The sequence below is a fragment of the Orbicella faveolata genome, unplaced genomic scaffold, assembly GCF_042242905.1.
Source record: "Orbicella faveolata isolate gen_17 unplaced genomic scaffold, um_ofav_v1 contig_47, whole genome shotgun sequence".
Taxonomy (NCBI): domain Eukaryota; kingdom Metazoa; phylum Cnidaria; class Anthozoa; order Scleractinia; family Merulinidae; genus Orbicella; species Orbicella faveolata.
Window position 1 is genome coordinate 11,335,441 of NW_028301577.1, and position 26,195 is coordinate 11,361,635.

The following is a 26,195-nucleotide window of genomic DNA, read 5'->3' on the forward strand; positions in this document are numbered from 1 at the left end:
TTAATTGGGTATAGTCGAATTGCTTGAAATGAAATGCAACGGAGAAAAAAAAGAAGGAAATTAAACAAAATCACTATAGTCTACAACATGGATCGTCCAAATACAAGAACACTTATGGTTTAGAGCGTTTGTTTTGGTGTCTATCTATTGAATACTAACCTTACAGATTTTCGTTTCTATTAGAGCTTCAGCTGTCCTTAATTGTTGCACAAAGTCAATAAATCCCCCATCAAAAAAAAAAATCTCTCGTCGTTTCTCCACCGTGAAATCAGTAAAAAATCGAAAAAAAAAAGAAAAAAAAATCAACAAGAAACTCGAATGAATGTCTAGAGTTTTTTAATTGTTAATTAACAACACATTTTGGTTCCATAAAGCCTACAAAACATCGAACGATTAAGCCCTGTTAATGAATGAAAAACCTAGCAGGCAAATATTATCCGTCCTTAATTAAACAACCCTGCAGGTGCAATTTATCAGCGTTATTTGGTTACTTTCACTTGTCCGGCTGACTCGCAGACTAACTAGGATTTTAATTGGTCGAGCGAGGCGGAAGGCAACAAAAGATGTCAAAACTTGTCAGGGAAAAAGCTAATCAAAGTTTTTTTTTTTTCGGATATACGGCAAACGGTGGCAATAACTGTATGGTTTTGTATGAAACAATTATGTATGAGATAACAGTTTTTTGGCAAGTGGGCAGTGAAAAGTTTTCCTGCAATTTTACTTGCAGAATATCTTATCCTTTGTGAGAGTGAAAAACGTTTATTTTTTTTATCTTATTACATAAGCGAAAATTATATTGATACAGCTGTCGTCTTGAGTCTTTCTATGCCCTTTGCAATGCCGAAAAACTAAACCGACGGCAGTATGCCAATTTAATATTAACCTGAGTTTCAAGAAACAAACGTGTTTTGTTATTAGTTTCATAGTAAGGAATAGCACCGGAGAATATGAACTCCTTCATTTAATAAAATAACTTGAAGATAATAATGTTTTTTTTTTAATTGCACAGGATACGCCGCAGTTTATTTATTAAACGCGAATAGATAAGAAAATTTCGAAATTCATCCAGTATTTTCAAGTGAAAAACGTTTAGTACTATACACATTTTTTTTTTTTCGTGCTTTGAACTTGGTTTTACCTCCGATCTTATCAACAAGGCTTAAATAACCCATTATATCAGACGTTTCTTACTCCATCAAAATATATTGGCTGTAGATTCCCGTTGATGTCAAGAAATCCATGAAGTAAGAGTGCAATTTGAACTGTTGTCATGGAAACCAGTAAGAACTAAGATAAATTACTGATATCACAAAAAGACTATTGATTGGTACAGTGATATCTCTTGCAAATCTTTCCCGACGTTTGAATAAATTTGAACCGCTGTTAATCGCTCGAAATCGGGTCAGATGAGATTTTTAAAGTGAATTTCCCATTAGTTTTTAACAAGTCGATCATCTGGCTTAAACAAAGAAGTAAAACTAGTATGTATTCACTTGACGTTAAAACTGACTTTCAGGCTCGAGCTTTACTGTATATTCCAAACAAAGGCTATTGCTTGGCAGTAACGTGGGAAGATAGGCGCATCATTATCATTTTTAGGAGGATTTCAGGTTTCAAAATAAAAGTAAAAAACAAGAAGAAACAAAATTAAGCGTTTCACTCTGCAGTTAATAAACTGAACTTGATCTCTCCGTGTACAGTATACGTACTACGACCAGGACATGAGCGTCCCTTTTTATAGATTCAAATTTCAAGTTAATCTTGTCGTTTGATTTCCACGAGACATCGATCATAACTAACACATCCTGATAGGACATCGATTAAAACTAGGATTGCCACTACCATTTAAAGACTCTTATCCTCTTGCAAAGTTAATGTTTTTCGTTCTTAATAACGGCTAAATGTTTCTGTTTGAAACTAGTGCACGTTCAGCCGTGTTCGATGAACCAGCATTCTCACTCACGTCGATACGTAGCGTATTGTTTTTTCGAAAAATTCCTATTAGTGCTTGGCGAAAAGCTTTGCTTCGCACCCAGTAAACAATTGGATTCACAACCGAAGTAAGCCCCACCGAAAACGTTGAGAGCATCCGTGCAAATCGAGGAACATGCAAAAGAGTGAACATTAAGAAACCTAGGAGAATTGTGGGAACATAGCAAATGGCAAATAGGCATATTACGATGAAGATCGTGTTTGTTAGTTTCACCTCTTGTGCGTTTATTATTTCCAGCTGCCTGGAGCTCGAGCCTTGGGCAAAGAGCGAATGGACTCTGCGATTTCTTGTTTTCATGGCTTTGAAAATTTTTGAATAACAAGTTACGATCACCGTTGAGTTTACTATCAAGAAGACAAATAGGAACATGCTGTACGATGTACTGGAGCTGTGATCGTGAATGCAGAGAGCGTAGAAAGGCTCAAACTGATACCGTCCCCATCCGACTAGAGGTGTACCGGCGAATGCAAACGATGCAACCCAGACAGCTGAGATCAAAACACAGAGTGTTTTTACTTTAAATGTTCCACGATGCTTGACTGGATGAACTGTGGCGTAATACCTTGTAACACTGGTGACGGCCAGGGTTAAAAGACTGCAAGAGTAGGAGAGATACGTTTGAAAAGCCTGAAACTGGCAAACGCTTCCCTGAAAACCCCACGCGCCGCTGACGAGAACGGAGATGAGAAGTGGGAAACTGGCCGCCGCGTTAAGAATATCAGCGGTGGCCAGATTCAGCAGGAGGAAGTTTGGTACGGTTCGCAGTAGCTTGTTTCGATAAATTGCCAAGTAGACAGTAAGATTACCAGCTATCGCCAGGAGCATGAAGATGGTGGCTATGCCTGACTCTAGAAGCACCAGAAATGTTGAACGAGGTGGAAGAACCACTGTCCCGTTCATGACGTTATATTCAGATAAAACAGCAGCCAGTATTTTTAGAACTGATCTTACTTAAGGCGAATTAATCTAAATCTTTGAGATGATGCTGACTGATTTTAAGGAAGAATTTGTATTCAGTCGCCCTTGCAGAGCCAATAAGATTAAGATGACGCAACAAAAGGCGACGTTTGAGTAAACGAAACTGACAGCTTACGTCCTTTGAAGTGCTTGAGTAAACTCGTCGACCATTTCAGTCGATGAAATGCAGCGTGGGTTGGGCTAATGAATAAAATATGTTGATGGATCATCTGACTGGTCCATTAGCCACGCGACAAGCCCAAGTATATGGCCGATTAACACTTATTAATATAAGTTTTGCATAACGTACCAGGATGATTGGTTACCTGAGTTGCGACAAGAATTTTTTGTCTATTCATTGGTCTTTATTTACGAAACACTTAAAAACAAATTGGGATTAAAATTTGCATGGGACATTTAGCGGATTTTTTTTTTCTTTAATACGTGTCTGATCGAGATCCGCGTTGGCTGGGAGGGTGTTATTCAAAGAAAGAACTTAGTCTAGGTTGTTATTAAGGAAATGCTTTTCGTTTTGGTATTGTTCACAAAGACCAATTTTTTTTGAACAAGAACCTAAAGGGAAAATGTGATATCTTAACAAATACATTAGTATGAAAATTAATTTAAAAAAGTTTTGAATGGATGAAGATAAATGAGGTGGTCAAATTAATGTTTGTTTCCGTTTGTTGTTTCCTTGGCATTGGCCTTGGGAGAGACGTACCCTAGAAAGCTACTGTACCCCTTTGTGTTCGTCTTTAAACGAATGGTGAACTTCAATAGTCCGACCTTTTAAAACTTTGTCAAGAAATACGTAATTGGAGGTAAGATCAGTAACGTCGCTAAATGCATTGCCCTTGTAGAAATAACTGTATTCTCTCTACAAACATGCACCATTTTGCCTGACCCACCTAATAATAATAATAATAATAATAATAATAATAATAATAAAATATAAGACATATTTATGCAGGGTGGCCATTTCAGTTATACAAAATGCTATCGATATCAGTATGGGTCCTGCATAAAATAATAAATAATTAATAAAATAAAATATAAAATGTTCAAAAATTTAAAAAATCTGTGCAAAAATCTAAAAATATAAATATAAAAGGAGATATAAAGACTAGAACTAAATCCATGACACAATTATTAAAAATGTGTGCCCCTTTGTAAAAAAATGCTCTTTTAGTCGATTCTAATTTAACCTTATCGATGACTAATTCATTCTTATTCCTTATTCCTTTGTAGAACAGACGGTTACGTGCGTTTTTTCTAAGCGTGTTACTTTGATGAAGGACATGGATAGTTTCCCCTGTGGAAATTAAAAACTTTTTCTGTGTTTTAATCAATTTCGCTTTGTCTTATGCAGTGTATGTTACAAACATGAGGAAATGTATGCATGTTCTAAATCAAATTAATCAAGAAATAGGCTATAGCTAGTATGCATTACTGGCGTTGCATTCAAAACGTGGTGCAATTAATGTCTTGGGAAAGTTTTCTTGTGAAATTAAAATTTAGTTCGTTTTTTTCTTCATTCTGCTATTCAGTGTAAGCATTACACAGAGTAATGCTGAATGCATGATTTAGGATCTATCGACTATAAAGTGAAACTAGATTCATCCATCATAAGCTCATAATTTTGCATTTGACGTTTTTTTGGTCTATAAATACATTGAAACAAGGGTAAGGGTGGAAAAAAATATGAATCTTTTATTCACTTCGTTAGCACTTTAATAAAAACAAGTAATGGACTGTTTGCAGGCCGCACGTCATGGTTAAAGCTATGAAAACGCCGGTCAGAAAAATATGTTTAATTATTGAAAATCGTGTTGAGACAACTGTCTGCCATCAGGTTATTTTGTGCTCAACTTTTTTTCTCTTTGTACTTGATAACGCTTAATCCAGTTAAAAATCAGTGGTTTCGAAAAAATGTCGGTAGCTGAGAGAGGGTTTTGTTGGTAAAGCCTTTAATTTAACGCAGTATTTTTTGCGTGGAGAGCTAACGGATTTATTTCCCGAAAGCTTTCTTGACTTGACTTTTTGAAGTTTTAAATAGCGCCACGATAACACAAGCGAGTAATGCCACCAGTGTTGGCGTTAGCTAGACATAAATTTTAAAGTTATCTTATTTTCTCCACTTTGAATTGTCCACAATTGCCTTCAGTATCTTATCATTTCGTGGGTAGTCAATGACTTGTTTCTTCTTGTTATCCTCAAAACCGACCGATACCCTAAAAGGAATTCATCAAGAATACTCAATAACAATCAACTTTTATTTGTCTAAACGAGCCAAAACAAGATCGGTCCAACTTAATGAAAAAAAGTTGACTACGTTTTGCATAAGAATTCATTCATCCAATTACGATGAAAAGGAGCAGAGTTTTAACTAATTTTTAAATTTCAAACGCGTTACTGTTTGCCATACCTTATGTTTTGAGATACATATTCCGTTGAAGCCTTATTTTGCGTTCTCTGACACAAGCTGCGATGTAAAAGAGAAGTGGCACCTACTTCTTCCCACAGTAACTCATTTGCATTTTTGTTTTGCATTTGAAGAAAAAAAGTTTGCAAATTTGTTGTAAAATTCCGTTACAAATTTCCCCAATCCAAAGTGAACAAAAAACCTTGTAATGGTTTGAAATCCCTCGGGTTTTTTCAGGAAGATGTCAATTAGAACTTTTGGAAACTCGAGATAAACGTAAAGTTAAGTATTTCATATACATGATTAGGAACTTTGTGGACTGAGCTTGAATTTCGCTGCGCACACTAGCTAAGACCGGTATTGCCAAATGTTCTTCTGTTAGATAAAAACAATATTCGTGCACGCTGAAAATGTTCAAGAAAGCACGGGAGAAAGGTTCCTTTAATTATATTTATCGATCTTGGTTGAAAGAGGAACTCTCCTGGGGAACCCCCTTGAGCATTTGTGGTGCACTTTCGCAAAAGGTACTACGTGATCTGAATTCTGCACGTACAATATGTTCATCCCACCGTTTACATTTGTGTGTGATTTATTTCAAGAGAAATTTCCCGGACTCTTATAAAAAAGTGCTTCGATCAGATTGTTATATGTCACTTAGTGACAAATCAAGACGGAAAGAATCATCAAAACACAAAGACGTGAGCACATCCTACAAGGAATTCATCAGAATACTCATTAACAATCCACTTTTATATGTCTAAACGAGCCAAAACAAGATCGGTCCAACTTAAAAAAGTCCACAACGTTTTTTTCATAAGAATTCATACATCGAATTACGATGAAAAGGAAGAAAGTTTTAACGATTTTTCCAATTCCAAACGCGTTACTGATTGCATGCCATGTGTTATGTCTTGAGATACATGTTCTGTTGAAGCTTGGTTCTGAGTTCTCTGACACAAGCTGCGATATGAAAGAAAAGTGGCCTCTACTTCCTCCAACCGTATCTCATTTGCAGTTTCGCTTTGCATGTGAAGGAAAAAGGTTTCAAAAAGCAAAAGCTTTATATTATCTTTATAATGTCCTCCCTTATATTTTTTCTTTACAAAGATGTGAATTAGAAGTTTGGAAATCTGAGATGCATGAACGTAAGGTTCTGTATTTCAAATGCGTGATTCTGAACATTGCGGACTGAGTTGAATTTCGCTGCATACACTAGTTTTGATCACTACCTATTGTCAAACGTTATGCTGTTAGCTAAGAAAAAATTTCGTGCTCGCTGTAAACGTTCAAGAAATGACAAAACGGTTTGTTTTTATGTTGATCGCTGTTGGTTGGAAGAAGAACTCTGCATGGTCTATTCTGGGGAACCCACTTGAGCATCTGCGGTGCACTTTCGCAAAAAGTAATTCGTGATCTGAATTCTGCAAGTACAGTTTGTTTATGCCCACCGTTTACATATCTACACGATTTATTTCACGAAATATTTAACCCACTTTAGTAAGCGCTCCGATCAGATTGACATGCCTCTTTGGGACAAATCAATATGAAACGAATCAACAAAAAACAAAGAAGTACGTGCAATGTACAGGAAATGAGCTCTGTTTTGACGTCTGTGCACAATGGCCTAAGGTGGTCTGCAAAATAGCAACGTTTTCTCCTTTTTTCGAAGTTTTGAGGGAACAGCCTTTTTAATTTTCAGAAAAAAAGAAGTAGTAGTAATTAGGAAATACAAATCAACTTAAATTGTTATTTAGCATTTCGTAATTGTAGCAGAAATCAGAGAAGTTTAGCTAGGTGTAGATAACTTAAGACAAAAAAAATTAGTGTATGTTACTATTGTAAATAGTAAACAACAAGTAGAAATGATGTAATCACAAAAATTAATGCAATGCAATACGAACAGTAATGTTTTAAGTATATTTATGTAGAGTAATTAAAAAAAAATTTTAAAAAATTGTAATTTTCAAATGAATGATTCAGTCCGCGCAATACTAAGTCGACATGCCAAATCGTTATCTAAAGTAAAGCTAGTTCGAATTGTACCAAAACTGATTAAAAATTTTATTATGAGCTCGAGATTAAAGAAAACGGCAGAAATGTTAAAGTAATAGAAGTATGCACTGACCATTCTAGGGACAAAAATCTATACTTCATTTTACTTTCAGCTTCAAGCTTCTATACAATGGCTAATGAAGACGATTTCCGCTCAACATTCGAGTATTAAAGACAAAAATATAGTTACCAAAAAACCCTCATGGCATGGTAACATTTTGAATACTGTGAATCAAGAAGAACTTATCGAGACTTTATTTCTCAAGCTGACCCCTAGAGAGAAAGATTATTTTGAAGTTTTACGTATTCTGATAAAATCGGACGTACGTTCAATGTCAGCTGAAAACAAAATAACACACGCTTTAAGCATTTTTACGAGGTTTGATACAACTTTCTCGAGAATCCTTGAGAAAAAAGTATTTCAAATGTTATCGTGTTTTAAGGAGATTTTAGAAGATAAAGTTTGCACTTATTGCTTTAAGGGGCTAGGTCTCGCAATTTTAGGCAATTTCAGCTCTGATCAAATGGTCATAGAATTAATTAAAATAACACAAAAACGGCTCAAAACTATAGAAGATCTCAAACAAAACACAGGAAAGCCAAGAAGTGACATGGATGGACAAAACTGGAGAGGATTAAAATGGATTGCTTTTGGGTCAATTTGAAAAACGTCGGCCCACCTTTTTTCAAATTTATATCAGTTTATATCAAAATGTCACTTACACAGCTGGAAAATCATTCTCAATTGTTATGTGTCTGGGAAAAGAGGCTTACGGAAAGGACCTGCTATCAGTCCAGCGTTAGTTTCCTTGGTGAGTTTATCGTGAACAATGTCGGGCCGCGAATAGCACTCTTTAAATAAGAAGGCTCAAAAACTCGCCTCTCACCTTGGAAGTGTACACGAAAACCAAAGTTAAGACTTTTGCTCTGCCATTTTGACGTTTAGAGCTCATAATTAACAAAATTAAACAAAATTACCAAAAACAGCGTGACCTAGCCCCTTTAAACTTTGAGCAGAATCCGCCTTATAAAACATTAAAAAATGTCATATATTTAAGTATATTTTAATCCTCTAATTCCAAGAAATTGTTCCTGCCAACATCAAATCTATGCTGGCAATATCGATAAATCGCTAGGCAGGTTTGGCTGACGGAAACATCTTGTGACATCTTGACGACGCACCACTGTTCTGTGGTAACACAACGTCTTTTTCTACGGTTTCACGGCTTTACAAAACATTTCGTTTTGCTGGCTCTCGACATGCATCGTTTTACAACTATTGCAAAGAAACACAAAGACGGCAAGAGAGTCACGTGACGCTTCAAACACTATCGCGGGGTACCCACGGGGTACTATTACAAGTCAAGTCTGTTCGGTTTCTTACTTGTCCGGAAAATCAGGGTGCGCATTATATACGGGTGCGCATTATACACGGGTAAATACGGTAGTCTACCCGTGCAGGCACCTTGCGTCTATGTCGTAGTGAAAACCACACCTTGCGAATAATAGCATCTCATATTGATCAGACAATATAATTTTAATTTCCTTCTGTAATGCGTATTTTCTTTTAACTGTCATTAGACTATTTATTTTAACTGTCATTATTTAATCCACGCATGAAAGTATTCACACCTCGTCATTTCATGTAAACATATAAAGACAAAACCTACAATTATCTCTATTTCTAACTTAAAGGTGACATCAAAACGTCAATTTCTTGCGTTGATCGATAGTCATTGTAAAACAAACAAACGAACAAACAAACAAAACGTACGGAATTACAACAATAAAAAAATTACATCCTAATGATAGATTGCAGTTCATTTAAATATAAGTAATCCTAAGATAGCCCTCCTATGACTTTTCTGTTGGGATGTATCGCTCAGTTCTCCAAATCCTTGCTCTATTTCAGACCAAATCGAGTCGTTTTAGAATTGTACTTTGTTACCCGAAAACCTATATGACTAACACTAATCCAGGATCAAGAGGTGAACAAGGCTTTAACTTCTCTTCCAAAGAGCAGTTTTCGCTCGAGTGTCGACAGTGATTCGCATTTGTCAAGTGATTGGCTCAAAAAATTCCAGCCAAGTTTTGATCCAATCAGAAGTAAAATTTGATTTGACGACGCACGTTTTCCAACGCCTCGCATCAGCTACACGTGTTTGCTCCGAGTGTTTATTGATTCAATGAATTGTCTGCGTCCTTTGTCATTGGTCAGAGTGATTATTTTGGTTTTGATTTTTATCAAAGTCGATTAAAAGCCGTTCTAAACGTGTTTTTCAATGCTTTTTGAGATTATTCGATGTCAAAAATGGTTGATAGAACGTTTTTCAGATAACCTCATTGAAACGTAAAAAAACTGAAAGCAAATTGATGCTACACCAGTCAGGTTTGGCGTCGAGATCATAAACCCAACTTTTTAGTATGGAATAATATGTATATTTTTTATGCAACCACTAAGATAAAATGGACCGATAAGAAGGGATAAATATACGTTGACGTAAATAAATTCTCTTGCTTTTCTTTAAACCATACCCAATTTGAGACAAGAGGACAAACCGATACCTGAAAAGACCAACATGAGAAGTCTGTAAGTTATGATTCATTTTCTGACCAAAATTACTGTATCATTTGGGGCAGTGCAAAACGATATTTTTGTTTTCAAAGAATACTCCCTAGTAATAGATAGTACAAATAATGTATTAAATACTTTGAGAAAAATATTATATATCGCCATGGATCCTTTGGTTTCTTTATTCCATTGAGAACTGGCACAAGATGGACTTTCGTGATGTTCATCTAATCACTGTTAAAAGTGATTCAATACTACTGAAAGGACTTGAGCGCATTTGTTGACGCTGAAAATAGCCTAGTTCATTACCTGCTTCTTTTAAATCTGCATCTTTATGTAGTTTCGCATCCAAAACAAAAAAGAAATGTTGAATGACATGGTCGCATGCAATGTCGAGGCACCAAAATATCTTTTGTTGTTTTCGTCGAACTGTCAAGGGACTACTGGCCCAGGCTTTTTCGTGCAAAGGTATGTCAGAAAAACAGTAAACATTATCGAGGTAATCTGGAAATATTATGTGTAATAAAGATTTAAATTTTAGATTGAGTTAAGTTAAATATTTTGCTGGCGGTTTTGGCTTAAAAATTCACCCCATATTTAATTATAAAGGTTTTCCTTTTGTGTATAAAAATTTCATTTGGTCTAATTAAGCTGAAAATGGAAGGCGTGTTTTCGTTGAGGTCAGAAAAAAGGAGATTTTCTTTCAACATTCCTTCTTAGCTTCAGAATTATTTAACAAAACAGAATACGCTTAAAGAAATGTCTCTTTTTATTTTAGTTTAGTTATGTCAAATTAATTATTGATCATTTTGTTCGCAGCGTTTTTCATTAAATATCAAAGAATGCTTCTTAAATTTAATTAAGACCTAGGAGTTGGATTTTTCTAGGTTGAGCAGAAACCACAGCAAAACAAAAATATGCATTTACATTATCAAATGTTGTTTTTGTCTGACAATCCTGGATAATGTCACGTAATTTTATAATAATTTATACCCAAAGGCTTAACTTTAATTCTACTTCTTAATATTTGCCGTTTTTTCAATAAAATGGTGCAAAAATATGGTATTAGTATTTAATCTTTTGAAACATTTATTACCGACTTGCTTTAGTATTGAATTATTCACTAAATAAGCATTTAAAATTACACATGCTTGGTGAAATACGCCAAATTCAACCACACCGAGGGAATACATCTACACCGGAAAAACGTTTGATTTTCGCTACAACCGGTCCTCCTTTTCAGTACACAAGGATTACAATTCAATTCTGCAAATGCGTGCGATCACTTTCATTCTTTTTATATGCCCGATATTGGCTAATTTCATACAGCGAGTGGACCTTTCCGATCGTCGAGGGGCAATAGGTAAGGAAATTTAACACAAAAATCACATTCTCCTTCTCATACGGAAGTAATATTTTACAGTATCTTGCACAATGGTAGTTTTTCATGCAGTTTTCAGTTTAATCACGATCTCATCTTCTATAAAAGGTTTTTTTTTTAACATTCAATATTGAGATAATTAGGGAATACTTTATTTTCCACGCCAGCTGCCGGCAAAAGAACTTGTAAAGCTTACTAGGATTAGTGTTACCAAGGAGAAAGCTTACAACAATTGATTGCCTTTCAGGTGTCGTATATCACCCCAAAGATGAATCTATCGCTTTAATGCTGAATGACAGGGCTGCTTCTATCAACAGGACTCTTATTTACTCACGACGCCTGAGTATTGACATAATATCAATCAAAGCTAATTCTGCAAAGGACTTGCTACTGATTGGTAATTATTTTCATATTCTTATCAGTCAGTCAGTCTGTCAGTCCGTCCTTCCGTCATTAGGTCAGTCAGTTAGTCAGTCAGTCAGTCAGTCAGTCAGTCATTCCGTCCGTCCGTCCGTCCGTCCGTCAGTGAGTCAGTCAGTCGGTCAGTCCGTCCGTCCGTCCGCCCGTCTGTCCGTCTGTCAGTCAGTCAGTCAGTCCGTCCCTTCATCCGTCCGTCCGTCAGTAAGTCAGTCAGTCAATCAGTCAGTCAGTCAATCAGTCAGTCAGTTAATCAGTCAGCCAACGAACCAGCCAGTTGGTAAGTCAGTCAGTCAGTCAGTCAGTCAGTGAATCAATCATTCCGTCTGTCTGCCTGTCTTTCTGTCTGTTTGTCTTTCAGTGGTTCGGTCAATCGATCGATCAACCAGTCAGTCAGTCAGTCTATTAGTGTGCCAGGCGGTACGTCAGCTTAATGAGCCAAACAGCTGGTCAGTCACGCTGTTATTCAGCCACTCAGTCTGTTTGCCTATCTGTCCATCTTTCTTTTAGTTGGTTGGTCAGTTATTCGGCAACTCGGTCGGTCCGTCAGTCGGCCAGCCAGTCCGTTCGTCCGTCCGTCAGTCCGTTTGTCTATCTGTCTGTCTGTCTTTCAGTGGTTCGGTCGTTCGATCGATCAACCAGTCAGTCAGTCCATCAGTAAGTCAGGCAGTCTTTCAGTGAGCCTTTTTCACAAAAAACCCTAAGTCAGCAGCAGCAGCAGTAGTAGTAATAGTAGTAGTAGCAGCACCAGCAGCAGCAGTAGCAGTAGTAATAGTAGTACTCATAGTACTCGTGGTAGTCGTAGTCGTAGTAGTGGTAGTGGTACTGGTAGTGTAGTGGCAGTGGTAGTGGCAGTGGCAGTGGTAGTGGTAGTGGTAGTGGCAGTGGCAGTGGCAGTGGCAGTGGCAGTGGCAGTGGCAGTGGCAGTGGCAGTGGCAGTGGCAGTGGCAGTGGCAGTGGCAGTGGTAGTGGTAGTGGCAGTGGCAGTGGCAGTGGTAGCGGTAGTGGCAGCGGTAGCGGTAGCGGCAGTGGCAGTGGCGGTGGCGGCGGCGGTGGCGGTGGCGGTGGCGGCGGCGGTGGCGGCGGCGGCGGCGGTGGCGGTGGCGGCGGCGGCGGCGGTGGCGGCGGCGGCGGCGGTGGTTGCGGTGGTTGGGGTGGCGGTGGTGGTGGTGGTGGTGGTGGTGTTGGTAGAGTCGGCTAACATACATTACCGATGCGATATCCGCAACAACTCATTAGAAGCAAGACTGATCAATGTTTTTTTACTCCCGCTTATAGAGAACCTGAGGAGGATGTCATGTGCCATAGTAATCTTTGACTTGTCGTTTGGAGATCATTATACCTTTGCATTTGCCGAGGTGCTGAACGTTCCATTACTAAGCTTCAAGCCCGTTATACAAGACTTGTCAAACGAGTTCTTTTATTCAGCGCTACCATCTTACGAAACGTACGCGCGCGCCATAGTGGACCTGCTGAAGTTCTGCATTGGCAAAGAAAACACTCCGAGGGAAAAAGTGGCCATTTTGTTTGAAGGTAGCAGTAAACGTTAAATATTTCTTATCATGCAATGTTTCATGGGGAAACTGTAACAAAATCTCACTGAAAAGCTTCAGAAACTTCAGACTCGTGCAGGCCTGATTTTACTGTTCGCTCGTTATGACTGATTGCAATGTGGATGATCTGTATTAAAAAGATTGAAATATAAATATCAGTAAAAATACATAACTGCTTTACCCACAAACGCTAGCAGAATAGTAAAAACAGCAGCCAAAGTCGTGCAGTGAGGTTATCAGAATCGCATATTGTTACAATCAAACGTTATCATTGTTGTCGACTAAAGTATTGTGCATTGTGTTCAAATTGTTTTTCAGATGAATACTCCACGATAGCAACAAAAGTGTATTCCATTGCCCGTGAAATGGAGAAATTCAAAGTCGACCCTATTCCGGAATTAGAAATGAAAGACAAGGACAAATTACAACGCGCACTTAAAGTTCTGCCCAAAGTTAGAGCAAAATACGTTTTGGTCATTTGTAGACCTGAAAATCTGGCTACCATCCTGGAAAAGGTAGTATTTGTCCTTCAGGCGTCATGTTATAGGAAACTTAAAAAAAAAAAAGAAAGGGAGAATAGTAATACCGTCATAATAAGGAAATAGGAAGGAAGTCTTGGAAATAGTATAGAATTACTATTCTTCAGCCATTTTCTGTCGGATTTAGAATGTATATCGAGCTGTATTTTGGATTGTATGACGCAACAAACGGAGGAAAACATGTGACGTCATAGGATTCAAAATGACCGAAACTCAGAATGCAAATTGTCATATTCAAGGACAATTAATATTGTTACACTTTTTCCTAAAATTAAAAATACTCAACAGACTTACTTATCAATAATTCGTCTGTACAAAGTAAGTCTAAATTCATAACGGACCATGCCATTGACGGCAAATCTTCCCGTCATTCTATACTCTATACTTATAATTGATCAAAGGTCGTTAGTATTCATTTGGATTAATTTGATTTAAATTAATTTTTCTCTTAGTCTATCAATAATGTGAGTAAATGCTCCCTTTCTGTCTCAGTCACTTCAACTTGGAGCTATGAACAAAGATTCAAGATGGTTTACCTTCAACGTGGTATAAACTGTTCAAATGATGTTGTTAATGTAGTCAATGCGCTCAGCTACACCTAGTTAGTTTACGGGCATGCTACTTAAACTGAAAGAAACAGATATATCTACTAAGCATGACAGTCGTAAAAATCCCAACTGGCGGGAGGCAGACCAGTTGGCTATGTGCAAACATGACCTAGGAGTTGAACCAGGGTCTACCGAGAAACAATTCCAGCTCAGCGGTCAGAGCGGGACTTGGACACGCGACCTCGGTATTTCAAGTTCGGCGCCCTGGCCACTCGGCCACACTACCTCCTTGCTATTAACGCACGTAATTACTTGAACAATCTTGAAAAATGAGTCTGGTGTAAGCTAGTCTTCATGAACTTGAAATATAATGAAGGATATCAACAGTAGAACAGTAAATTGTCAAAATGGGAGAAAACTGATATTTTTTCTGTTAGCCAAGAAGCACACGTTGTGCACATTACTGGATGGTATGGCAAGATGGCAAGAAAGCCGTAATTTTTTTATCGCCCGTCTTTATGCAGTTATTGGGCGGTTTAGCCTATAGGGCTATAGGGCTATCATATTTCACACGACGTGCCTAGTTATGGGCGCTTCAGTTTTTGATCAAACTGAATATAGACCTCTTTAGCCTGGGCGGTTTGTTTTTCATTACAGACCACGTGATCTTCTCTACGGAATTGTTCTTTTGTTTTAAAAATTATTCCTTCATAAACACGTGACTTTGAAAATTTAAAAGCAAGAATTCTCAAGAGTATTGAAAAGGCATGGACAGATTAACTGCCTGCTGTGGATTTACATGTTCTCAAACTCATCGATGATTAACCAAGTTAAGACAAGGAAAATCACGACCGTGAAGGAGGTTTGGATACCCGGTCTCAATTAGCTTAGATTTTGACGATTTTACTTCTCCGTTTACTCCTTGGTTTTTGTTTCGATTGAGGAGATAAATCAAACACTCGAGACAGTACTGTTTCATCGGCTATCCAAACACCTCGAATTTCGTCACAAATACTCCACTGCGCGTCGTATTTTCAACTCTCTTCTCGGTGTTTGGATATCCCGATGAAACACTGTCTCTCGTGTTTGATATGTTACATTGATAACAGCATGCTGCGAACGGTAAAAAAGAAAAAAAAACTGTAAATAAATCGACAAATAAAGCGTGCTTCCCACGGTAAAAGCACACACACAAAACAAATAAACAAAAGATCAAAACAATAAACAAAAACAAACCTGGACTTGCCACAAGTCGACCTTTGCTTTTATCTTCCTCGAGCGAAGCGAGAGGGCAATCTTCGAGCGACGAAGTCGCGAGCGTGAGCGACGTAGAAACAAACAGGCCAGGTAGAAATTATTGGAAAGGACTTTTAGAAAATCTAAAATAAACCTTGAGAGGACGTAGAGTTACAACGAGAACAACTCTTGTTTCATGCCCAGAACCGTGTACATGCAAAAACATAACGAAGCACCGCCCTTGAATATTTTAAGTACCTTACAAGGTACTTAAAATATTTAAACACATGTTTCCTGGTCTGACCGTAATTTTGTTTCTTCTTACTCTTATGTTGTACAGGATGTAAATGTATCAAAGACTTTCTTTAAGGGACTTGTAGGTCTCCAGGTCAACTTAACGCACCCGAAAAAGGCAGAAGAAATGAAGAATAAATACGAGCACGACAAAAAGAAATTATCTGAGGTGACTTGGATTTGTCGTCTAGGGAGATAAGTAACATTATTGATGTTGTTGTTTGTTTTACAAAAAAAATAATAAAACTTTTAATCGAAGACTATCATATATGATAATAAATGAATATTTTAAGAGGAAGCCTCCAACCACCTAGTGGTGGTTTTCAGGAAAGTCCTCTGAAAAAGAAAGGTCAAAAATAAATTAAAAGCCTAAAATACAGTATATTAATAAAAGCTAAGAGCTTAAGACTACAACTAAGACTTAAACCAGAATTAAGATTAAAAATACTACTAACTTAATTAGGTTAACAACACTGCTAGTGCTTCTGCGAGGGCTAGTAATGTTTAATTACTGTCGTAAAATCAGAACAAAAGTAATCAAATGATGTGAAGTTTATATGAAATAATTCATATATGAACTGCGGTTGTAGATGAACTTAAATTGGAAAATTTACTGCGATGATCATTCTTCACTTTCATCTATAACCGCAGTTCATATATGAATTATTTCATATAAACTTCACGTCATTTCACTCCTCACGGGAAGATATGAACTCAATAAATTGACCTCGCTCCCAATGTGTGGCTTCATAGCTCAGTTGGTAGTCAAGAGCATCGCACCGGTATCGCGGAGGTCACGGGTTCGAATCCCGTTGAAGCCCTGATTTTTTCAGGCGTCTTCTTTCCAATTGCTTAAATTGGAAAATTTACTGCGATGATCATTCTTCACTTTCAAAAGTAATCAAATCTGACTACAGTATTTAACAAAAACATTTTTTTAGAAAACAGTCTCTTAAATTTGTGTTAATTTTACGTTATCAGTTTGTCCCCATGATCACGTACGCGTTGGTTAACGACACTCTCTATGCAGTGAAGGAAGCCTTTGAGCAGCCGAAAGTCGAGGAGATCTTGAAATCAAGAATTAAGAATTGCTTTGAACCTGGAAGGCGGTCTACATCAAGCGCAAGAGCACTGCTTAAAATTTTAAACGAAAAGGTAAGTTAAATCTAATGATAAAAACGGTTTGTTCTGTCGTTCGTTCCTCCATTCTTTTGTATCCTGCAGACGCGCTCTGCAATCGTGTATCGCGTTCCGCTCTCTGCCCCACTAATGCAGGCTATTCTTTTGTTTCTGTTTTTTATCACCTGCATGACTCCAAGAAGTTCAAATTAAACACCTGGCCAAACATATCCGTTCGGAAGGTCCTTAATCCCCTCTGATTTTCTTAAGAGAATTGTCACCTCGAGCTTTCGTGTATGAGAAATTTAATGCCGGTTGTTTTCGGAGTGATAAAATGTCGTTTTGGGTACCGGAAAAAGGTCGTCTATGACAATGAGACCTAACTGTTTTTGCAAAATAGACAAAAAATTAATTTTAGCGCAGCCTAAAATTAACTTACGGAGCTCTAAAAACACTCTAGATTAGCAAGAACAGTGGTTTGAAGCGTTTGAGAGAAAACGTGGTGCCCCTGCATGAAAACCTCCCAAAAAGACATTTTCATTGATTGAAACTGAAAAAAAAAATTGTTTCGTTTATTTTTTTTCGCAAAGTGCTGCATAGGTCCCCTGAAGTTATTAAAGGGGTTATGAATACATATAAAGGCTGTGATGTTAAATTTTCTAACTTCTGACAAACGTTTTCAAATTCTATTGTCGCGTTTTCCTCTTAACATTCTTGGTCTTAGTGTTTTAGGAGCCAAGGCAGTCAGTCATAATTTTAGCACTGTTTTGAACAAAAATGGAGCAACATGCAGTGATAGTGTCCCATAAAGAATTGGCGTCAATAGCGGGAATTGAAAAGGGGGTGAACCATTTGACTCTTGAAGGAGAGGGGTAGGGGGTGATTTGGGTTACGTCTTTTTTTTTAACCCTTTTATGCACTAGGAAATCTTTCCCGGACATGTGCATGTATGATATTTTTATCTCCATATATTATACTTCTTTTAGAGCTCTCTGAACGTGCGTGAACTTTTATTCGCCAGTACAGTGGATGAGTGTATGCATTAGTTTTTGGTACAAGTATACTTAGAGGATATTTTGCAAAATCACCCACCCCTCTCTCAAAAGTAAAATGATACACCCCTAAGTCACATCATAAATATTTTATCCACCACGAACTGACTCATTCACATATGTCGTATATACAGCTTCACTTGATATGGTCGGGTCGTGGCATAGCATAGCGATTTCACAGGTACTAATTTGTTTTTAGGTTAAGTTTAACGGAGTTTCAGGAATAGTAGCCTTTGATAACAAGACACAAAGCCGGCAGGTGGAGAGACTGGATATCATGAACGTTCAGGAACAAGAGAAAAATGGCAATACAAAACCTGTGTTAGTGAATGTAAGTCTTTAATGGCTGTTGGAATCTACATACCTCTCACTAACCGAACTCGAAGTCCGTACTGTAAGTTACGGATCCTCGTTTTTCCCCCTTCGATTTATATGGGCCATAAATCGAAGTCCAATACGGACGTAAATCGAAGTCCAGTGAGGACTTCGAAGACGAGGTTAGTAAAATATTTATTATGTTTCCACTACGTGCCTGACAGGTTCGGGAACGATTTCTATTCACGCGGAACGGCTTCAAATTTCTGACGCACCTCGAAAGCAAAACAAATCAATTTGAAGTCGTTAGCACGCTTTAATACACAATTTAGAGTAAAAGAAAGTTTTGAACTTTTACTTGCAATAAACGTTAAGAGCACTTGGCGATAAATCACGGAACAGTTTGGCAACAAAACCAACTTTAACATTTAGCGGACCGTACAGGAGAATACGGCCTGCTAAATTGATCAATCACAGCGCACGTACTAACTGAGAGATATAAGCATATTGTATATGAGATGATAGATAGCCAACGATGCGCGTAGCGTCGAGTAAGGTATAATCGTCTCATATCCAAAAAGCGCGAGGGGAATAGTTGCTTTATTAAAAACTCCCCCAAAGTATAGAAAACTACACTAAAATAAAAATAAAAGATCCCCAAAAAATTACTCGTACGCTTGCCCTGTTTGTAGAGCATAGTATATCGGCTCATATACCATTATGGCTAAACCAATAAAAACTCTTGTGCTGTGGAGGCGCATTGGCCTCATGGTTAGTGCGCTTGTCTCCGGATCGAGCGGTCCGGGTTCGAGTCCTGGCGGGGGACATTGTGTTGTGTTCTCGGGCAAGACACGTTACTCTCACAGTGCCTCTCTTCACCCAGGTGTATAAATGGCTATTGGCTAAGTTAATGCCAGGGGTAACCCTGCGATGGACTAGCATCCCATCCAGGGGGGGAGTAGAAATACTTCGAGTAGCTTCATGCTAAGGAAACCGGGATAAGCTCTGGCCTGGTGGGCCACTTGGCTTGTATGCAGACTTTACCTAATAAAAACTCTTCGACTGCATTATTCTATGATCCAGTTTTCATGGACACCTATTGTTATTACCTGTATTAGATTATCCGCATTTTGTATCTACTAATGTATTTGCTGTTTTGTGGTTCTGTTTAACAATTAGATTATTCGCTTTCGATTGCTGTGCGTAATAGTTGAGGAGTGCGCAGCCCTCTTTAACTATCTCGCATAGTAATCGAGAGTGAATTATCTAATTGTTTTAGTACAAATCTTCTAGCCGTTCAAAACTTAAGCTAAATCCACTTCACAGACACTTCGGAAACGAAGTCGACACTTCGAAAACAAAGTCGACACTTCGGAAACGAAGAGCTGCCCGCCATTTTGCTTTAAGAAAACCACACACTGCTAAGCTACCCCACTATCAACAAAAGTATTGAAAGTTAATAGCGAAGTCAATATGAGAACGGCTTTCGTAGTGGGATTCAGAAGTAGATTTAGACTGAATAGCCGTAGCCAGTTTCAAATTCACGGCTTACCAATGGAATTTCAGAAAAGACAAATGATTATTTTCTATTGAACATAACCACTTATGGAAACTTGAAGCAAATAAACAAATTAGAGATTTTGCCGAGGCAAGTGCCTCCGTTCGCTGCCAAGGAACTCGGTTCGTTACGGCCCTGTTCTATAATAAGCGCTGGGACAGATTGGCAAGTTCTGGCTCTATTGACGTTAGTCAGCGTGTCTTGCATCTTTACCATTTAAGACAGGTAGTTTCTGAGTGATGGATCTGGTAAATGGGCCTATTGAACCCGCTCTCCTCCCCCCCATCTTATTATTTTACCTGCGTCCTTCTGGCTGCAGGCAGCCTCGCTGCCCCTTTTGTACTCTATTCATTATCTGAAACAAACAATATTCATTCAGAAACAACTATCGCGTTTTCACATCACGGAAATGTGAAAACACGACGCAGGGAATATCTACAGGATAAATCAATATCGTTCAGATATAAAAAGAGTAAGTGACAAGCTACAGTGCTGGATCATTGTAGGTTGGTCACTGGAGCGCAAACAACGAAAAAACAGCGAACAAGCCAGTTCAACTGAACAGCTTGGAGGACTCCATCGATTGGACTGGGGATTTCTGGGAGGAGTTACAGTGCTTAAGGAAGCAATCTAAGAAGAAGCCTTTGAAAGGACAGCATCTAAAAATTGTCACTATCGAGGTTAGAATCAGCATTGATTGTAGCGAGGACAGATTCAGTGACAAATGTAAAATAATAATTTTGCGATAACTGCAGAAATTCTCGCGCGCTCATTGGCTAATTTTTATTGTCAGTAAGCGAACAGACACATGAATTTATAATTTATGCGATGCCTCAACGAGCGAGAGTGGGCAATTTGACAATTTATTATCGCAAAAAACAAATCGATGTCAGTTTTTAATGCGTCTGTCTTGTTATTGACAATGAATTTCGTCATAACATTGTCAAAGTATTCTGCCGATCCACTCGGCTATCGCCTCGTGGATCCACAGCTATTTTGACAATGCTATGACGAAATTCATGATCAATAACAGGACAGACGCATGAAAAACTGACGTCAATTTGTTAAAGGAAATATAAGGTATACAAAATCACGAAGTTTTGGGATTAATAACCTTACATCAGGCAGACGAACTCAGTTTCAAACAAGGATGAGTTACTGCATGGTCTTGTACAAGGATGGGCACCTTGGAAACTTAAACTAGAGGGACCTTGTAAATAAAGTGACACAATAACAAGCAATAGACCATTTTCCGAGTTACCTGGTTCCTCTGTTTTAAAACGAGTCTCCCTGGAAAATCGAGGAAAATAGGTTTGATTTGCATGAAAATGAACCTAAGGCGGAACTCATTTTCATATAAATGGTTTTGCACAAAGACTCGTTAGGCAAAAGGCAACTCGGAAATGGTCTATTTACGCCATCGATCGATAGCGAGATTTTGCTAGCTTGAGCCTTCAGTCTGAACATGTGGCGTCACCCTGCAAAAAAAATAATTCCGAAAATAATATGAATGGTTTCGCACGAAGACACGTTTTGAAACAGAGGGAAAAGACAACTCGGAAATGGTACCGGCCTATTCAATTTCAAAACCACAGCAATCCCTTCGACACTGAACCATTTGTTTTCACTTGATCATTTAGCAAAAAATTTGAAAACGCTGTCTAAGAAATTGATTGTTTTGTAGGACTCACCATTTTGTGTGAAGATAGCGAACCATACAGAAGGCAAACCACAATACGAAGGATTCAGTATCGACCTTCTTGAGAAAATAAAAGAGAGGATGGGTTTCAGTTACACCCTCACAACTTCCAAAGATGGAAAAATGGGTTCCAAGGACGCAGCTGGAAACTGGAACGGACTCATAGAATATATCGTGAACAAGGTTTGAGCTAACTGATGGGATTACAAATTATACGACATATACCTCTCATCAATCGCTTTTGAATGGCCAGGGTCGTTACGTCGCGCTTAGAAAACACCTCCCGACTCTTCAACGTTGATTTTTCCGACTGTGTGACGATATCGCACGTGCAATCAAAATTTTACAGCGGAGTATCATCAGTCTACTTAACACCTCTCGTGTCAATACATAACCTCTAGATTGGCATACTGAATGAACTAAACATAGCATCTTCAGGAAATACATGCTGCAAATTCCTGAGCTGCTCTTGGCTATTCAGGGATATTTTACCCTCACAGTGCCTTCCTCCACCGAGGGGTTTAAATGGACTCCGGGAAGGGCGATCTAAAAAGTGCTGAATGCATGAAGTAATGGAAATAGTAATAGGGGCTACTACGGAAAAAAGGTCAAGCTCCAGCAAGATGGGACACCTACCTAAGTTCGAAATTTTCCTTGACTAACACTGTCTTGTTATAATTAAGGTTTTATTTTATATTATGGTAATTTCAGAAAGCAGACGTAGCCATAGGAGCAATAACTATTTCAGCTGCAAGAGAACTGTATGTCGACTTTAGCAAGCCTTTCATGGACTTTAAAGTCAGCTTGTTGATGCAGAAGCCAAAGAAAGAAGACGTCAACCTGTTTGTATTTTTGCAGCCTTTTGAAAGAGATGTTTGGCTTTCCACCATTGCCGTTGTAAGTATACTTGTGTCACAAGTTTAGTGAAGGCACAGATGAAAATGCCATTTTCCTGTTCCATTCAGAGGCTGTGTCGTTGATGTTTCACCAGTATTGAAAATTGCATTTGAGAAATAGCTTTTATTTTTCACTTCGCATCTTCTCTTCCCACTGCCAGGTAATAGCCATCACGTTCCTCATCTTCTGCTTGGACCACTTCAGTCCCAGTGGCTACCGGGCGACAGCCGCCAGAACTGGCGAAGGGGATGGTGACGAACTCAACCTGTTCAACAGTCTGTGGTTCGCGGCAGGCTCTATTCTGCAGCAAGGTGCTGACAACACTCCAAGGTCTGCCTCTGGAAGGATGCTGGGTGGAGCATTCTGGTTTTTCACATTGATTTTGATTTCTACTTACACTGCTAACTTGGCGGCCTATTTCACAGGTAGTTAAATGACTTATTTGTTGTCTTATAATAAATTCAAGAACGTGATACACGAGGACGGAAATTTGCGAACCAAAACAAACATCCTTCCCGATTCAGGATTCCCAACATTGACGATTAGGTCAACTTCTCCTGGAATTAAAGCCTGACCCTAACAGAAAAGGTGAGAAATAAATTTGGATTGAATTTGTTGATATTATTTACTTCCAGCCAAAAACACAAAAAGCAGCATCAACTCTCTGGAAGACTTGGCCAAACAAAAAGAAATTAAATATGGAGTGTTAAACGGAGGTTCGCTGTACACTTTCTTCAGCCAGTCACAGGTGGGGACCTATCAAACCATGTTTCATACGATGAGCACCGGCAACACGTTTGTCAACTCGACAAAAGAGGGCGTGGAGAAAGTGAGACAGGGTGGCTTTGCTTACTTAACCGACGGGCCGTATCTCGACTATTACAACAGTCGAAATCCCTGTAATACCATGATGCTGGAGAATTTGCTTGAGGCTAAGAGTTATGGCATTGCACTGCAACGAAATTCGGAACTGACCAATCAATTTTCCGTCGCAATACTTAAGGTAATTTTAAAAGACTTTCTTATATGGCTAGGTCTGTGAGCGTGCCAGATGAATCAAATACTTTGCTGTCAGCAAGCAAAATGGAGCTATCTTGGCCGCTCGGTATTGTGCACTGTACCTTGAAAGATGAGAACATTTTTGGGTGTTCTTTATCCCATATATTCACCAAGCTTGTACGTTGAAGATGGCGGGGTATTTATCCTCGTTCTTTTCTTGCTTGTTTATAGACCTCGACTCCGTCTCGGTTCATAAACACGCACGTAAGATAATATGTGTTTTTCAAGTGATTGGTTGAAAATAATGTTCCAGGTTGTGCATATCGAGGAAGAAAACTGATCTGATCATCGTTCATTTCTTAGCTGCGCGAGGAAGGTGTCGTGGAGAAGCTCCGAGAGAAATGGTGGGATCATCGCAGTGAGTGTCCAGACCCCAAAGCAAAGGTTAGCAGCACGCCTATGAGCATCTCATTGGATCACATGTCTGGTGTGTTCATTGTGTTAGCAGGAGGAATCGTTGTGTCAATAGTCTTTCTGATGGTAGAAAGAAGATACAACAACCTGAAGGAACAAGTCAACAACAGCGGGGTGAGATGATGGCTTAGTCTTTATGATACTCCATTTAAGTTCACAGAAGAAGTCGTCCTGTATCAGTAAAATATAAGGATTTTTTTTTGATGTATCAAAACCAAAATCCAGCTTATCACTCGAAATCAAATCTGCGGATCTTAATAACAAAAGTAAAAAAACGCAATGAACCAATCAAAACGCAAAGAAAATACATACAACCAGTGTAACCACGCGTCTCATCGTCTCAAATCTGGACTATTCCTCTTTCGTTTATCATGACCTTACGTTGGAATTTAATTATCTTTTGTCGAATTTCCGCGTCTTGAGGGCTACAGTTCGCACGAGACTGATTCTTCTTCATATTGGTGTAACTGGTTTGTTTTTTAGCAAAGGTTTTTTGTCAAAAGAAAGATTGCCCAAATTTCGTTGCATTTGACTTTTAAATGAATTGTGACTTCCTTCTTCATTCAATTACTGGTAGGTTGTACTACAATTATTAGCATACAGCCTTTGATATCTCTTTTGCAGTCAATGGGGAGTGTGGGAGAGCAGATGGACAAACCAACCGTGGTGACTCGAGTCAATCCCAGGCCCCTCTCAGACCAAGGATTCGAGACCAAAACTATTAACAACACTGACAATCGAAGGAAAATGGACATGAAGGACGGAGCCCGGGCACGAGACAGCTTGAATGTTCTCAGAATGCCCAGCAGGCTTCCAAATATTTACGCCGGTGCACCAGAAAGTAATCTGTGAATGGACACAGCGAACCCTCGTCAATCGAGGTTTTAGTGGCCCGTTGGTTCCATTCTGCGTCGATCACGACTGGAGAAATTATATTTTGAATCCAGTTGTATCACAAGTTTATAAGGATACACAAGACACTGTCCACCCGGCAGCAGTGCAAACGTCTGCAGCTTTGACGTAACTATTTAGGTTTCAAAAGTAATATCTTGGGATGTCGCTGAATATTTAACACATAGTTGCCTGTTTGTAACTGAGTTACTTCATGTAAATGTCGCAGCTTATACGAAGACATACTGTACGGCTCTCTTGCATGTTTACTCTGCTAATGAGGAAAGCACGAAAAGCAATATATCTCCCTTAAATTCTTTCGGTTTTCCTGGGCTATGACAAGTAAATATGGAGTTGCCGTGTAAAGTTCACGAACATTTTTCGTCAGTGTTTTTTTTATTTATGAGTCCATGTTTTTGAAATTATACCTACGAGAATCTACTAGACCCGAAGTGTTGTCTTAGGGTCAGTAATTGAGGTTAGCAAACCACTAGTGCCAACCGTTTACCTAAAAAAAAAAGCATTTCAGTCAACTGTAAATATTAAAAATGGTAAGGATTATTAAGTCGCTAGAAGACTTTAAGCAAATGTCCGCTTTCCCTCAGATCGTGCTCGTGCCGTGAAAGACCGTGTCTGAAGCCCTCCGAGCCACAGCTCTGTGACAGGGGAGGTTAAGAACTCTGGGGTGGGTTTTCCCGCGCTTTCGATTCTCTTGACTCGCGCTTTGCTGCTTTGTCCACACTTCGATTTTAACATCGCTTCGCGTTGTTTTCCCTACTTAAAAAGATTCATGTATATATAGAAAATAAGATAAAATAAAATAAAATAAAGTTAGGTCACAATGGAATTATTGTCAAAAGGGAATATACAAGTAAGCTATACTATATTGGTGATTTCACATCCTAATCAACGTGTTTGTGTGAGGCAACACAAAAGAAAAAAAGGCTGCTCTCAGTCTACAATAGAATACTCACACACAGAGAGATATATAAAATAAACAAAACAAGCAACAAAAACAACAACAACACAATGGAAGGCCGGCGATATATTACCACAGAGAGAGTTGGGAATTCTGGCATTTCCGGACAGTTTTTTGGAAATTATTGCTGAACATACGAGTAGATAGCGCTCTCCACGTTGCACTTTAAAGGGATATTTGGAGGAGATATTTGGGAATTCCCGTACTTTAATAGCTTTGCGGATTAATGGGGATTTTTTTATCTCTTA

The 26,195-nt window shown here is 38.6% G+C and overlaps 2 protein-coding genes across 2 annotated transcripts; one reads left to right on the forward strand and one right to left on the reverse strand.

Moving 5' to 3' along the window:
• Positions 1–319: 319 nt before the first annotated feature.
• LOC149097152 (melatonin receptor type 1A-like) lies at positions 320–3,077 on the reverse strand. Its single transcript, XM_089279976.1, has one exon. The coding sequence runs from the start codon at positions 2,891–2,893 to the stop codon at positions 1,898–1,900; it is 996 nt and encodes a 331-aa protein (XP_089136102.1). The 5' UTR covers positions 2,894–3,077; the 3' UTR covers positions 320–1,897.
• An 8,079-nt stretch (positions 3,078–11,156) lies between these two features.
• LOC110069238 (glutamate receptor 2-like) lies at positions 11,157–25,815 on the forward strand. Its single transcript, XM_089279998.1, has 15 exons — positions 11,157–11,359; positions 11,625–11,774; positions 13,073–13,327; positions 13,666–13,862; positions 14,379–14,432; positions 16,011–16,133; positions 16,946–17,119; positions 18,335–18,466; positions 20,515–20,688; positions 21,693–21,890; positions 22,419–22,604; positions 22,765–23,029; positions 23,240–23,607; positions 23,967–24,191; positions 24,702–25,815. Exons 1-15 carry the CDS (start codon positions 11,269–11,271, stop codon positions 24,927–24,929), a joined length of 2,820 nt encoding a protein of 939 aa, XP_089136124.1. The 5' UTR covers positions 11,157–11,268; the 3' UTR covers positions 24,930–25,815.
• Positions 25,816–26,195: the final 380 nt, after the last annotated feature.